Raw genomic sequence first — 17,686 nt, 5'->3', positions numbered from 1 at the left:
ACATCTGTCTATGCGAATAACGTTAAAACTGAGTAATCGATTTTATCGCATTATCAAATTTTGTTTTCGTTTATCGATTATCTATCATCCCTGAAAATTTGAAACATTAACTTTACTTTAACTTTTTGTGATAGAAAAAATATATTGGTCAGTATTAAAATAGTGAACAATAAGACGTAATAATATTTTCGATAAAATAATTTGAAGCCCGAAAAAAATTGATAACAAAACCCCAGAACTGCCCATGGGGCACATGCGCCAAATATATGTAATGCTTTTGATGTAGAACAATATTTGTTTAAAATATAGAAAAAATCAGTAATAATTTGTTTTAATTTTTTTTTGGTCAGTGCGGAAAAGTTAAAAAATATGTACATGAGGATGACTTAGAAAAGATTGAAAGAAATAAAAATAAAGCCAACATATCTAAGTATCCGAACCAAGAAAAAAAATTAAGAATATGTATTGTAGTTTTAATTTGAGGCTGACTCAAAAAAAAGTGGTATATGGTCCCTCTTCTACCCTACCCCTCATACTTTTTAATGTTGGGTATAAAAATATATACATATATGAAAAGAATCATACTTGATGAAACCGCGACGAATAATGTGAATACAACCAAGAGTCCAAATTCACATCATCCGGTGCCAAAGTCAATGTACACAGACAATGTTGATGAATAACTTTAACCACTAGCAAAAAAATACCATAAAACGAAAATACACGGAACCAAATACAAACGGCAGTCATAGCGTCTTCAATAAAATAAATTTCATCCATTTAATTGTGACAACTAAGTACTTGGCAAACACCTGAAATGCTAAAAAAATATTTATAAAATGCGGAAGAAAGAAAGAACTAAATTATTTTACAAATATTCAGAAAAGCTAAATGATGTTTGCTTTCCGTTGTATAAAGCTCATTTTCGGTAAAATGAAATTTACATATATGTAGTAAATTTCATTTTACCGAAAATGAGCTTTATACAACGGACAATTGTTCTGTCTTTACAACATATTGATTGAATATTTGCCCACAAAATTGTTTCCACCAGAAACACAGTACATGAAATGAAATAAAATAAAACACAAACAATGAATTCTTTTGCCTATGAAGATTAAAATTAAAATTTTTTCATTTCGTTTCAATTTAATGTAGAATTCAATGAAGCGAATACGTTTAATCCTATTGGATAAAAAAGTAATAAAAATTTTAATTAAAAAAATATATATAAATTCAAAAAACCTAAAGTACCAGGCCTTGTGAATTGGAAAAATTACTTTTTAAGCTATACCCAACAAGAACTGGGTAATGGCTTTCAATTGTAAATGAAGTATAAATGACTACTACATATGGTCTAGATTACATAGATGTAGTCTAATAAGGACTTACTAGTAATGTGTTATATAAATACTTTCTAATTCATTAGTCATCTTGCCAGTGAAGATACAGATGCTGTATACGATTATTCATGTGATTTACAATGACTACTTCTTCTAATGACTTGTAACCGTTTGTGGTAAGTACTTGCCTTCAATGGCATCATCTCGTTAAAATAATGATTTAAATGATATTGTGTGGGTACCTTTTTGTAGTAAATAAGCAATAAACATATGTATATCATTCAATCTTTTCTTAAGTTTCATTAGGCGATTATTGAATAAGACCACATACATATATTTGAGCTTTGATTACGTGTTAGTTTGTGGTTAATGGAAAGATTTGGAATTCAAAATGAAAAAAATAACTTCATTTAAGGTTTCATAACACTTTTATCGAGTATGCGAATGCAATTTATATATAGTCTAGTCTATAGTCTAGTCTATAGTCAAGTCTATAGTCTAGTCTATAGTCTAGTCTATAGTCTAGTCTATAGTCTAGTCTATAGTCTAGTCTATAGTCTAGTCTATAGTCTAGTCTATAGTCTAGTCTATAGTCTAGTCTATAGTCTAGTCTATAGTCTCACCTCGGCCCATGGTTGGCCTATAAGGTCCAAATTCAAAACCTAAACTCGACAACAACTCCTCTTTGTGCATTCATTAAAAGCGGATTAACCGTTTAGAAGTTACCAGTAACCGTTTAGAAGTTAACCAGTAACTTGTTACTGGGACATTTCATCGTTGCAAATGCATTTTGAAGCCAGTAATAAGCATTTTCTCAAGGGAATCTTATATGGAATTGGGTTATAATTGTAGATAGATCCTGCAAAAATTTAGTAGAGAGATTTTAGTACACGTAAAATTTGTTTAAGTCGAATTTCAAATCGTTTTACTGTGCTATAAAGCTGTTCAAAAAATAAACAGGCGGACAGATAGACGGACATTGCTAGATAGTCTAACAATTTAACTAGCTCCTAAAATATATACTATTGTGGTTCTATGATTAATATGTGTTACAAATGGAATGACAAAATCAATATATTCTCAAGGTTTTTAAAAACTATAATTTGTTGTAGTTGCATTGCAAATAAGCAACGTCAAGCATAAACATAAAATGATTTATTTGTGTTTGTTTTCCATTCAATTGCTACTTTTTAAAGCTATTTATTTTGCTACTAGCAACATGTTGCAGCCATTAAGACCAATAAAATAAATAGCGACTATGAGAATTTTAGAAAGTGATAGATTTACATGTATTTAATATCAGTCTGGTTTTCGGAATATGCCCTATAACGAGGGCAATTAGAGGGAAAATTATTAAAGTGAAAACTTTACTAATTTTCCTTTTTTTCAAAAAATGAGACTATAAACAATTTTAGTTTTTTTTTATTATTTTGTCCATTTAAATTTAAGTTATTACTTAAATACCTAAATAGCTTAAGGATATTTACAGTAAAAATGTACAAAAAAAAGTTGACCGTTAAAATAGGGACATTACATTATGCCCCACAACATTAGGCTTTTGCGTTTGTTAGTCACTTTTTGTTTGTTTCTATAATGAGTGTAGCGAAAAAAAAAGTTTTGGGAAAATATTCTTTTAATATTTTTATACACTCCACCACCATTAGTGGAGGGTATACATAAGTTTGACGGTCCTGGTTTAGCATCAAGAAATATTCATCTGAGACCCAACAAAGTATATATTCTTATCAAATTCTATAATTATATATAGTCCTTATCAATTTCTGTGACGATTAAGATATAAACGTCTGTCCGTCTTACTAACCAACTAACCAACCAACCAATTAACTAAATAACTAACTAACTAACTAACTAACTAACTAACTAACTAACTAACTAACTAACTAACTAACTAACTAACTAACTAACTAACTAACTAACTAACTGTAAGAGATACAAACAAGATAAAAACAAGCGAAATCTGTGATCACTTTTATTTCATACTAAAAACCGATATTTTGAGTGAAAACATAAAAATCCGATTTTCTCGAAAACGGTAAGAGATACAGCAAAAACAAGACAAATCTGTGATCACTTTTATTTCATACGAAAACATAAAAGTCCGTTTTTCTCGAAAACGGTAAGAGATACAACAAAAAGAAGCGAAATCTGTGATCTCTTTTGTTTCATACTGAAAACCAATATTTTGAGTGAAAACATAAAAGTCCGTTCTTCTCAAAAATGGTAAGAGATACAACAAAAATAAGCCAAATCTGTGATCATTTTTATTTCATACGGAAAAGTACGTTTTTCTCGAAAACGGTAAGAGATACAACAAAAAGAAGCGAAATCTGTGATCTTTTTTGTTTCATACTAAGAGATAAAGAAAAAACAGGCGAAATCTGTAATGACTTTTATTTCATACTAAAAACCGATATTTTGAGTGAAAACATAAAAGTACGTTTTTCTCGAAAAAGGTAAGAGATACAGCAAAAAGAAGCGAAATCTGTTATCACTTTTATTTCATACTTAAAACAGATTTTTTGCAAAAGAAGCGAAATCTGTTATCACTTTTATTTCATACTTAAAACAAATATTTTTAGTGAAAACATAAAAGTCCGTTTTTCTCGAAAACGGTAAGAGATACAGCAAAAAGAAGCGAAAACTGTGATAACTTTAATTTCATACTTAAAACAGATATTTTGAGTGAAAACATAAATGTCAGATTTTTTTCGAAAATGGTAAGAGATACAGCAAAAACAAGCCAAATCTGTGATCACTTTTATTTCATACGGAAAACTGATATTTTGAATGAAAACATAAAAAACAAGCCAAAACTGTCATCACTTTTATGTCATACTAAAAACCGATATTTTGAGTGAAAACATAAAAGTCCGTTTTTCTCGAAAACGGTAAGAGATACAGCAAAAACAAGGTATATATGTGATCACTTTTATATCATACTACAAACCGATATTTTGAGTGAAAACATAAAAGTCTGTTTTTTTCGAAAACGGCAAGGGATACAGCAAAAAACATGCGAAATCTGTGATCACTTTTATTTCATACGAAAAACTGATATTTTGAATGAAAACATAAAAGTCAGTTTTTCTCGAAAACGGCAAGGGATACAGCAAAAAAAGCAAAATCTGTGATCGCTTTTATTTCATACTAAAAACCGATATTTTGAGTGAAGACATAAAAGACCGTTTTTCTCGAAAACGGTAAGAGATACAGAAAAAACAAGCAAAATCTGTGATCAAATATATTTCATACTAAAAACCGATATTTTGAGTGAAAACATAAAAGTCCGTTTTTCTAGAAAACGGAAAGAGATACAGCAAAAAGAAACGAAATCTGTGATCACTTTTATTTCGTACTAAAAACCGATAATATAAGTGAATACATAAAAGTCCGTTTTTCTCGAAAACGGTAAGAGATACAGCAAAAACACGCCAAATCTGTGATCACTTATTTTATACTAAAAACCGATGTTTTGTACGAAAACATAAAAGTCCGTTTTTCTTAAAATTGGTAAGAGATACAGCAAAAGCAAGCCAAATCTGTGATCACTTTTGTTTCAAACTAAAGACCGATATTTTGAGTGAATACATAAAAGTCTGTTTTCTCGAAAACGGTAAGAGATACAGCAAAAACAAGCCAAATCTGTGATCACTTTTATTTCATATTAAAAACCGATCTGTGATCACTTTTATTTCATATGGAAAACCGATATTTTGAGTGAAAATAGTCAGTTTTTCTCGAAAACGGTAAGAGATATAGCAAAAACAAGCCAAATCTGTGATCACTTTTGTTTCATATAAAAGACCGATATTTTGAGTGAATACATAAAAGTCAGTTTTTCTCGAAAACGGTAAGAGATACAGCTAAATCTGTGATCACTTTTATTTCATACTTAAACCGATATTTTAAGAGAAAACACAATATTCCGTTTTTCTCGAAAACGGTAAGAGATACAGCAAAAACAAGCTAAATCTGTTATCATTTTTATTTCATACTAAAAACCGATCTGTGATCACTTTTATTTCATACGGATAAGCACGTTTTTCTCGAAAACGGTAAGAGATACAGCAAAAACAAGCCAAATCTGTGATTACTGAAAACATTAAAGTCCGTTTTTCTCGAAAACAGTAGGAGCTACAGCAAAAACAATTGAAATCTGTGATCACTTTTATTTCGTACTAAAAACCGATAATATAAGTGAATACATAAAAGTGCGTTTTTCTCGAAAACGGTAAGAGATACAGCAAAAACAATCCAAATCTGTGATCACTTTTATTTCATACAAAAAAAAAAAACTATATTTTGAGTGAATACATAAAAGTCCGTTTTTATCGAAAACGGTAAGAGATACAGCAAAAAGAAGCGAAATATGTGATCACTTTTAATTCATACTGAAACCCGATACTTTGAGTGAAAACATAAAAGTCTGTTTTTCTAGAAAATGGTAAGAGATACAGCAAGCCAAATCTGTGATCACTTTTATTTCATACTAAAAACCGATATTTTAAGTGAAAACATAAAAGTCCGTTTTTCTCGAAAACGGTAAGAGATACAGCAAAAACATGTCAAATCTGTGATCACTTTTATTTCATACTAAAAACCCATATTTTGAGTGAAAACATTAAAGTCCGTTTTTCTCGAAATCAATAAGAGATACAGCAAAACCAGTCCAAATCTGTGATCACTCTTATTTCATACGGAAAACCGATATTTTGAGTGAAAACATAAAAGTCCGTTTTTCTCGAAAACGGTAAGAGATACAGCAAAAACAATCCAAATCTGTGATCACTTTTATTTCATACAAAAAAACCGATATTTTGAGTGAATACATAAAAGTCCGTTTTTCTTGAAAACGGTAAGAGATACAGCAAAAAGAAGCGAAATATGTGATCACTTTTAATTCATACTGAAACCCGATACTTTGAGTGAAAACATAAAAGTCAGTTTTTTTTCGAAAACGGTAAGTGATACAGCAAAAACAAGCCAAATCTGTGATCACTTTTATTTCATACTAAAAACCGATATTTTGAGTGAAAACATAAAAGTCCTTTTTTCTCGAAAACGGTAAGAGATACGCAAAAACAAGCCAAATCTGTGATCACTTTTATTTCATATGGAAAACCGATATTTTGAGTGAAAACATAAAAGTCCGTTTTTCTCGAAAACGGTAAGAGATACAGCAAAAACAAGCCAAATCTGTGATCACTTTTATTTCATACGAAAAATCGATATTTTGAGTAAAAACATAAAAGTCCGCTTTTCTAGAAAACGGTAAGAGATACAGCAAAAAGAGGCCAAATATGTGATCACTTTTATTTCATACTAAAACGCGATATTTTAGTGAACACATAGAAGTACGTTTTTCTCGAAAACGGTAAGATATATGTTTTAAGTGAATTTCGAAAGTGGACCTTATATGTGATCTATGACCAATTATGGCCCTATCCGGAAAAAAAATTTGTAGGCTGATTTATATATAAACAAAATGTTTTTGTGTCGAATTTTATCCAAATAGCACATTTTATGCACATTTTACTGACAACGTTGTAAGATCTGACAACCGTGTATCATAACTTTTAGTTTTCTCCTATGAATATTATGAAAATTCTAAAACTAATTTTATTTTATAAGCAAAAAAATAAAAGTCAACAAATATATTTATTATTTTCTAAGTGAAAAATAAAAATCTGAAAATAACTGTTATTTTGTGAACGAAATAAAAACATCACATAATAGATTGTCAGAGGTCAGACCAGAGCACCGCATAATCTGGTACTACGGTTAGCCAGTTGCCCGCAGGACTATGTCCTGGCTGAGGTACCACGTAGTGGCTGTGGTTTAAACCCAAATTCGCGGGGAGAGTAAGTGACGGTTAAAAGACTGATGCATGATAATAGTCAATATTTTGGGATAAGTTCGGTGCTGTTGCCGAAAACAACTGATACTCCCGCAGATGGAGTGGCTGTGGGACTAAGGGTTGGAAATGAGTTGGTATTAATTAAATTAAAGATACGGGATGAATGTGAGGTTCGGCGGGCCTTATACCACCCGTCTACCTAATAATTGTGTCGTATGTTTTTCTCTTATGAAGGTGTCATATAAATGGAATGGGTGTTGGGTTGAATGATGATGGATGAAAGGTATACATATGATACCATTGAATTTTCCTTCCTTGTCCACATATGTTCAGAGTATGTATACTCTGTTCATACAGGAATTACCACAGTGTGTCCCTGTGAGTAAGAACAATGTCTTCGGCTTATTGATCATTCTTCGGTCCACCGGTTACGTCTCTGTGTGCTGTTGCCGAATCAACAGAGGCCATCCAATGGTCAGAGATTAGATAGCTCGAGTACTCCAGCAAAGTACTTGTGCCTGGACCGGTCAAAGCCAATGTACAAAAATTGCCACCTGAGTTCTTCATTGAAGAACAAAAGGGAGTCTACCCAGTGGATGAAAAACACCACCGTGAGATAAGGCCGTCAAGGCAGGTGCACACGTTAAAATTCTCGACAGTCAGTCATACCCTTCTCATGAAGGTTTCTTCGTCTTTTCGAATATCATCGTCTTTTCAATACTTTCACGGAGGACTCTAGATATTTTATTTTCTCATATATGCATATGAATGCTTTTGAAGTTTTTTAAATATGTGACATGACATTATGACATTATGTGGGCGTGTCACCACGTATACTTGAAATTCCTAAACAAAAGGTAGCCTATAGTTTCTTAAATACATACCGAAAATTTTGTGAAAATCGTTTTAAGTGTTTAGCTATATATATAGTCCAAACAAATACACATATATACATACAAATACACATTCATTTTTATATATACAGATTGACCAAAACTTTCCCATTAATAAATTATATGTGGTTGCAAATGTTGCTGTCATTACAAACAGTTTTTGCAACGAATTACATCCACAATAAAAACTTATTTATTTGTTTATTTGGTGTTGTTGTTAACACTTGCTGCAGGAATTGAAATGACAAATTAGTTTTAATTTTGTTGGTTTGTTAACAGTTTAACACAAAAAGTTTGTCATTATAACGTACAACACTGGGATAATATGGGTTTGTATTTATGTGTGTACATTACTATTTTATTATTAACTGATTGTCAACATTAGCAGTTTTTCACATATTCTCAATCACTGATATTCTATTAGACTGACACGACGTATACGTTATGTATCGTTATACAAAATAAAGTATACGTTTCATGTTACAGACGTTGGCGCTTAACTTATAATATTTATGAATGAAAGTAGTTTTTATTATTAAGAATTAAATTATGATTTAATTATGAAAGAATAATATTGTCAACATTAGGATCACATTAATCAGAAGCATGATAAGTATAAGTGTAAATTTAAACTTATAAGAATTTTTCTTCATTCTTATTGCTAAGTTTTTATTTAGTGGATATTAAATTAAATTAAATTAAATTAAATAAAACTTCAAAAACTTGTTTACATAACACAAATGATGTTACGTTTAATTTGAATTTGTTAAAATATAACATTTAATTACAAAAAAAACCTCGTTAAACTGCAGCAGACATTTAGCAATTATATAATGAAGGAAAAAATCGTAAATAGATATACAAACCACGAAACTCGCAACAGTTTTCTTCATGTTTATCTACTTTTCTTATTTTGTGAGTAAAATTTACTTCAGAAGAAATAAACTGACAAATTAACACCTGTATTATATATTTACTTGTGATACCTTTCTTTATTTGTTTAAAACAGATAAACCAGAGATACTTAACCTTTATAAAGATACAAGCATACATATACAAGATAATGTAAAACTCCACTAAATAAATAAAATGTTTTTCTAAATGATTATCACATCAGCAGACAAACACTTACATACATATGTACATTAGGGTGACTCCAGAATAGAGGTTGCTGATGTTCCCACCAAAAATTAAAGTTTAGTCAATATTTAATGAGTTGGATCAAAGGATAATAAGGTGCGAAAAATTATAAAAACCTCAAAAAACCTTTATCCTTAGTTCAAGGTCATTAAATTTTGGCGTCAGGACAACAATTTGGAAAAAAGTTATTTTAAAATCAATTAAACTTTCTTTTCTTCTTTCATACCAACGGGGTCACCCTAATGTGCATATATAATTAAGTATGCTTTTGTTTACATCTTCGTATGCATCCTTTTGTAGTATAGTATTCATTTTAATTAAAATATTCCTATCTAGAAGACAAATACAAAGGTCTTTTCTGAGTAATTAAAATATAACAAAAATTCCCAGCAAAAACTAACATTTTTACTGCTTATTCATTAGAATTCAGAGAATGACTCCTACTCATGCTTTGAAGAGCCCCAGTCCTAGTTTACTTGGGGTAGGGCTCTTCAAAGCTCTAACAGTGAAATAACGAATAAGAAGTTCAGGTTCATATTCTGCTTAAGCAACCTTCCAGCTGTAAGGTTCACATCATAAGGATACCAGCCTGCTCGGTAGTAGTCGAGACAGTTAACCTGACAAACGCAAAACCATTCGACGCAACAAAAGCTGAACTAAATATATGGGTGAGAGAATCCCATAAAGTCTCTTGGAATAATGAAACAGTGGGTGGAATCACGAAGATTCTATCAGGTGACCCTGATAAGAGCAAAAGGAAAAATCTTCTCAAAATGAGCAAGTCTGAAGTTAGTATGATGGTACGTGTTCTGGGTGGATACAGAGGATTATGAGCACATCTATGCAAAATTGAACATGCTGATTCAGACGTATGTAGAGCATGTGGAGAGAACAGTGACAGTGGAGTACTTTCTTTGCTACTGCCAGCCATTCGTCGAAGTTAAATCCAAGTATCTTAGAAGTGATGTTATTCCGGAAATAACAATCCTGACTAACACTGATTAGAAGATTTTTGGGAATTACGTTCAGGAAACAGAGTTTCTGGACAATGAAAAATAATATTTTTAGTTCCATTTTTTATGATAAGGTGCGCACAACAGCCCCGATAGTTTCCAGGTATATTTCTTCGGATTTGATGTGGTATACATCCTCACATCAACCTAACATAATCCTAACCTAAAAGAAAACATACTTTTTTATTCCTTTTTTGTATGTGCTTATATAAGTAGTGATTTATAAGCGAACTTGTGCTTGACTCCAACGTTGTTATGATGTTAATATAATAACTTAAAATTATAATGAACAAGTAGTGAAGAAAGGCTTTGTAACACTTCGTAAAATTATCTACATATAGTTTGGTTCTTTCTTAAATTTTTAGACGACCTTTCTGTGACCATACGTCAGTCCAGACAGATTGAATTTTCGCAATGGATTTAATTATAGTTTTATAGTTTTTACAGTTTTATGACTATTCCCCTCATATAAGATTCCCATAGAGAAAACTACTTTAATGTTTATAAATAGCTTAAAAATATCCCTATAACCATTAAATTCGAAATGATCAAGTATTTTAGAAATTCAAATTTTTGCACTTAATTCTGTAAGGATTCATAATTCGGTTTATAATTTAATTTACCTCTAATATATGGTCTTCGTTAGAAAATGCCTTTAACACTCAGAACAAGCTAGTATATCAATAAAATAAATCTCAAATTTTAATCATATTGGTTTCAAGCCCCTCAATAAGGTCACACATTAAAGTCTGTATTTCGAAAATCATAATCATATGGCTGGCGATACATTATCATATCATTTAGCATATATAGTATTAATGATTAAGTCATGTAAACATATGCATTGATGGTGGGTATAGTACAGTTATTTGTTATACCCTCTATTTTGGTTAGAAGGATATATAAATAAGTTCGTCATTCCGTTTTTTATATTCTACAATATAAACCTTTGATAAATTATTATGAAATAAGACTTTAAATTGAAACAAGTAAGAGTGTTATATTCGGCCATGCCGAATCTTATATACCCACCATCAAATCATTCATGTTTATGTAGAATTTTACTGATGTACTCACATTTTTGAGTCAGTAACAAGTCTTAAAATCATTTTCAGAAGGGGACCTTGGTAAGGTCAATTATAAATCCATTTTCATTAAATTTATGAAAATGATTTTATTTCCTATAAAACTTTTTTATGTCGAATTTTATTGCTTTATATATATGTTATGAGCAGATATGAGCATTAAAGTCAAGGCGACCTTATATGGGAGATAAGGATTATAAGGATCGATCCTTATAAAAATTGATAGGGAGATTTTGGCTCGCACGAAACTTGTTTATGTAGAATTTTGTAGTAATGAGCGATGAATTCATTGCCTATAGGGGACCTTATTTGGGGGGTCAGACAATAATGGACCCATCCTTATAAAATTTATGAAAATGATTTTAGTTGCTATAAAACTTTTGTATGTCGAATATTATTGTCATATATATGCTTCTTAAGGTAGATATGAGTTTTCTGAAAGGGACCTTATAGGTGGGATAGGGTCAATTATAGACTAATCGTTATAAAATTCTAAAAAGAGATTTAAGTTTCCGTAAAACATATCTGTGCCGAATTTCACTGCTATTGATGCTTCTCTTAACCAATTATGGGCGATAAAGTAATTTTCCGAAGGGGACTTTATATGGGGGTTAGGGTCAATTATGGACCGATCCTTATAGAATTTTACGGAGAGATTTATGTCCTCATATAGCATGTTTGTGCCAAATAAAACCTCTCTTGATACTTCTGTTAGGCAGTTATGGGCGATAAAGTCATTTTCCGAAGGGGACTTTGTATGGGGGGTTGGGTCAATTGTGGACCGATCCTTATAAAATTCTACGAAGAGATTTATGTTCTCGTAGAACATGTTTGTGCTGAATTTCACTGCTATTGATGCTTCTCTTAGCCAGTTATGGGCGATAAAGTCATTTTCTGAAGGGGTCTTTATATGGGGGGTAGGGTCAATTATGGACCGATCCTTATAAAATTCTACGAAGAGATTTATGTCACCATTAAACATGTTTGTGCCGAATTATACCGCTATTGATGCTTCTGTTAGTCAGTTGTGAGCGATAAAATAATTTTCCGAAGGGGACTTTATATGGGGGGTAGGGTCAATTATTGACCGATCCTTATAAAATTCTACGAAGAAATTTATGTCCTCATAAAACATGTTTGTGCCGAATTATACCGCTTATGATGCTTCTGTTAGTCAATTATGGGCGATAAAGTCATTTTCTGAAGGGGTCTTTATATGGGGGGTAGGGTCAATTATGGACCGATCCCTATAAAATTCTACGAAGAGATTTATGTTCCCGTAGAACATGTTTGTGCCGAATTTCATTGCTATTGATGCTTCTCTTAGCCAGTTATGGGCGATAAAGTCATTTTCTGAAGGGGACTTTATATGGGGGGTAGGGTCAATTATGGACCGATCCTTATAAAATTCTACGAAAGGTTTATGTCACCATAAAACATGTTTGTGTCGAATTACACCGCTATTGCTGTTTCTGTTAGTCAGTTGTGAGCGATAAAGTCATTTTCTGAAGGGGACTTTATATGGGGGGTAGGGTCAATTATTGACCGATCCTTATAAAATTCTACGAAAAGATTAATGTCCCCATAAAACATGTTTGTGCCGAATTATACCGCTATTGATGCTTTTGTTAGTAAGTTATGGGTGATAATGTCATTTTCTAAGGGGGGCCTTATATGGGGGCTAGGCGAAATCGTGGACCGATATTGCCCATTTTCAATACCAAACGAACTGAGTCAACTATAAGTAACTGTGCAAAATTTCAGCTCGCTAGCTACTTCTGTTTGGACTCTATCGTGTTTTCAACAGACAGACAGACAGACGGACAGACGGACAGACGGACGGACATGGCTAGATCGTCTTAGAATCTAATAAGGACCCAGAATATATATACTTTTATGGGTCTTAGACGTATATTTCAATGTGTTACAAACGGAATGACAAAAACAATATACCCCCCATCTTTTTTGATGGTGGGTATAAAAAAATAAATAAATAAGTTGTCAAAACTAATTAGAAGACTTAAAATAAATTCATTAAATATAAATATAATATGCATTCAGAAATTAATTATACATTTCGTACATCCTTGTATGTTTAATCTTTAAATTACTCAGTATAGTCCTGTATATTTAGATTCTAGTGTGTAATATTATAATTAAAATAAACACGATGCAGATGTGATAATAGTTTACAACCACATTTTGTTTTTTATATATAACTTTTACAATAAAATGTGAACAGAAAATTTAAAGTTAATTGAGTTGAATATCATTGAAATAAACGCATTTATAAGGAATCTAACCTTTTTTAAGGAATTTTATATGGGGACTTTGCAGGGAGGAGAGGGTTAAATAAGGGCCGCTCATTTTTCAGTTTTATTTATGAAATTTTGCATATACAAAAGTTAGTTGTGTCTATGTTTGTAGAGATAATAGTTTATTTGGCATAATTATGAGTTCTGGTGTAAACAATAATGTGAGTAGCAAATTGTATCCAATTATCCTTTAAGTTTGACCATAAGGTTTACATGGACAGACAGACATGGCTTAATCGACACAGAAAATTATTATATACCCACTAAAGTGGTGTAGTGCATATTGACCCTTATCTTGATTCTTGTTTCAACAATTGTAATTTTTATTACATGAGTTAATTCACGGTGATTAATGATTATTATTGGTATTCACTTGTTCTATAAGTAAACAAATAAATACTTTTCCACACTAAAGAAAAGACATTCGTGAACTTTGTTAAAGAAAAATGTCAACACTTTTATTAATGGTCACTTAAGTTAAAAAGCATTTAACCATATCAGATTACATTATTTATTGTAAGGGGATTTTTGGTTTATTTTATACACCTTTCTTGTGTTTGGCCAATAAACCATGAACTTAAAGCACGTAATTTGGAAAACATATACACAAAACCATTGTCAATGAAATCAATGAAATACTTTAGTTAATAGTTTAATTTAAGAAAAATTTGTTTCAGTAACCACCATTATTGCAATGTCTGGTTATTTTGTATGTTTAAGTTAAATTGAGAGTTTTCATACAAAAAATAAAAAAATATTTTTATCGGTTAAACGATAACCGGAGGTGGAGTTATCGGTGCTAAGCGTTATTTTCTATTCGAATAAAAATTATTTATTTCAAATAAATAATAAACTTTTAATTAAATTTATTAAATTAATTAATCTTTATAACAAATGTGTTGTATTGATTGACAAATGATTAGATGCTTTTCGTAAATTGTAGTAAACTTTCTACAACTACAACTATTCAAGATAACTCAAGTTATCCTCAACTGCGGTAAAGTGCATTCCACTTTGTTGTTTAATGCAGTACACAGGATGAAAAGTTTTTTAACCCAAAGACCAATTAAAAGTTTCTGAAATATAATTAGAAATTTCTGAAATTCAATTTGAAATGTTCTAATATACAATTCGAAAGGGTGTGGAATTTCTTCAAATTTTGAAAATAAAGTTAAAAATTTTTATATCTAAAATTTTTTTGTTAAATGTTTCTTTTAAAAAGGAAACATATATAATGAAACCTAAATAAGCACGTGATCTGTAAACTAAATAGTATAATTTGTTATTCTTTTATTTATTTTAATAAAGAATAAGTAATAACACTTTTGAATTTCTTATTAGAACACATTGCGCATTTTTTATGTAAATATCTGGTTTTTATAATTAACTTTTAAACAAATTTTAATTTGCTTTTAGTTTGGATACAACATAATAATGTTTTGTTTAAATAATAACCATACGTGACTTATATTTCGAATGACAAAACATCCTTTTTGTACTAAAATTTTTGCGTCACTTTTAAGAAATTTTTACTAAATTTTGCAGAAGTGGAAATAAATTTAAAAATTTAACAGCATGAAAATCTACACAAAATTATCATTCTAAGGAGTATCATGATGATAGTTGCTGCAGTATAACTAGATTGCCTTGAAAGGAAGTTGAAGTTTGAACTTTTTTTATCCTTAAATAATAAAGTACCATACATAATATTCGATTAAAATTAGAAATAGGTTAAAAACGCGTTAAAATATTTCGGATTAAATACAACTTTTACTGTTTTTTTTACACGCTCATGAATCCAAAATATTACACAATTCACAATCGCTCCCATAACGTGGTATCATTGTATGTCGTACGGTTTTGCTATTCTTTTATTTTTGTGTCAAACTTCTTTGTCTTCCGAATGAATTGGATAATACGGTGTCAATTTTTTAACTTAGCGGGTGGAACTATATAGTAATCAGATATTTTTATTTAAAAAAAAAATAAAAAAAAAACAAAAGAAATAATAGAATTTGTAATTACTGCCTTAGCTTTAATTATGGGCCTATGTCGTTTTGACAACGTTTTTGCTTGAAGTTACAGTCGTGTTCTGTTTCATCATTTATTTTTTAAACATTTTTTAAAATTTTATAAATTTGTTGTAAACTTGTATTAAAAAGGAGGAAAACGAATTGGTTACACTATTGACACAAACTATGTACCAAGTCACAAAAGAAGTTATTGGACTTTACAGCGTATACTTGATATACAATATATTTTATAAACGAATAACTCATACATCATGTAGTGCTAGTAACAAATTAACAATATTATTCATGCCGCACATGTACATATGTATATTGTCATTCTAATAAATCTTTTTGAAGCAAGTTGTTGATGCCGCAACCGGTTTGGCAACAGCAAAGAGCCATTTTTAATGTTGACGAATTAAAAGCAATAATGATTGTTTGTTGTTTTTAGCAAAAACAAGTTTTGTTAGTAATTAATATTTTTTAAAACTGCTAAAAAAATAGTTAAATTTCGCGCTTTTAAATTTCTTCTTAACTTATATTGAAAAACAATTTTGTTTAATTTTTTGCCCATACACATAAACATTGCTCCGCACGTAATTTTCATGAAAACTTTGTTGTCACATCCATTTAGATAATCACTAGTGGCAGTTTTATATTTTTGCTAAAATACAAAAATAATATCGAAATTAATATAATGGTCATATGGCTGTATAAACATGACTATCATATATGCATGTTAATGGCTGCTGCTAAATGTTGTGAGCGTAAACATGCGGCAACAAAAAACATTTTAAACTACATTTTTTCAGTTCCCGTATATACAATAACTACTCAGCGAAAATTACGTAATGACTTGTATTTACTCAATAATATACTTTTTAATGACAACCACATACTGTATGCATTATTTATAACAAGTCTATTCTAATGACTTACTTTAAATTTGAGGTATTATTATTATTATTGGTATTGTAATTTTACTTGTAATTTTACTTGTACTGTATTGCTCACTACTATATTGCTCACTTAAAATAAACAATAACCTTATTTAGCTGATTGGTTAAAATTGTCGCACTCAATTTTTTATTAATTTTTGAGAAAACGTTTTCGTTAAAAAAATCAAGAAACAGTAATTTCATTTAAATTCAAAGGTACCGTTTTCGCTAATAGTTCATGATTTTTGGAACTGTAATAGTAATAATTGAGATTTTTATGGACATGATTTTTCTTAAAGAACAGTTGATGGCCCCCAGAGGCAGACCACTGATTGTAGATTTTAATGGAATCGATTTTCTTAAAGTTGTGAAACGAAGCTGGCGGCTTTTGCTTCAGTAACTCCAAAGGGTAGTCATTAGGGCGAGCCTAAAATGAAGAGAAAATAAATATAGTTTATTTTGGTGTTTATTTAAAATTAATGACCAAATATAAATTTAAACCTACTTGATGAAACCTTGACAAATGCAAAGCTTTCGGTAGTGGCACATGCATACAAGAGCTTAAAATCATATCATCTGGCAGCGTAGCTGAAGGGCACGAGAGATGCAGTGAAATAAGTTTAACCACTGGTAATGAGAATGCCATACCAACATCACAATCCGTTATATGATTGAATACATTTTTAGCATGTAAACAATTGCCATAGAGCTCACCCAAATAATTTTCATATATTGAATTTTAACAACCAAGTACTTGGTAAATACGTGAAACGCTAAAGAAACCCAGAGAAAAGAAAAAATCATTATTTAAAGTTTAATGAGCTTTGTATATGAATATTCTACATCATTTAAATTAGTAAAATTATACCGACAATCGCTGTCTTTAGAAATATTGACACTCAAGAACTTATTTGTTACTAAGCCACAGACATTGGTAATTTTGAATATTTAGTTAGTGAATAAAATAGTATAAGAAATGGAAATTATGAAGACTGAAATGAAAATATTGAAATTTATTGATTTTAATTTATCTTTTGCTAAACTTAAAATAAATATTCATAAACAGTTG

The 17,686-nt window shown here is 30.4% G+C and overlaps 1 protein-coding gene across 1 annotated transcript; it reads right to left on the bottom strand.

Annotated features, from left to right (window-relative positions):
- Nucleotides 1-1,179: 1,179 nt before the first annotated feature.
- Nucleotides 1,180-17,367, bottom strand: LOC124420974 (beta-1,3-glucosyltransferase-like). The gene is made up of 3 exons (XM_046955563.1): nucleotides 17,123-17,367; nucleotides 16,838-17,044; nucleotides 1,180-1,185 (listed from the first exon to the last, which is right to left on the bottom strand). Exons 1-3 carry the CDS (start codon nucleotides 17,261-17,263, stop codon nucleotides 1,180-1,182), a joined length of 354 nt encoding a protein of 117 aa, XP_046811519.1. The 5' UTR covers nucleotides 17,264-17,367.
- Nucleotides 17,368-17,686: the final 319 nt, after the last annotated feature.

The sequence above is a fragment of the Lucilia cuprina genome, chromosome 2 (assembly GCF_022045245.1).
Source record: "Lucilia cuprina isolate Lc7/37 chromosome 2, ASM2204524v1, whole genome shotgun sequence".
Taxonomy (NCBI): domain Eukaryota; kingdom Metazoa; phylum Arthropoda; class Insecta; order Diptera; family Calliphoridae; genus Lucilia; species Lucilia cuprina.
The sequence above is the reverse complement of the archived record's forward strand: the minus strand, read 5'-3'. Positions and strand labels throughout refer to the sequence as shown.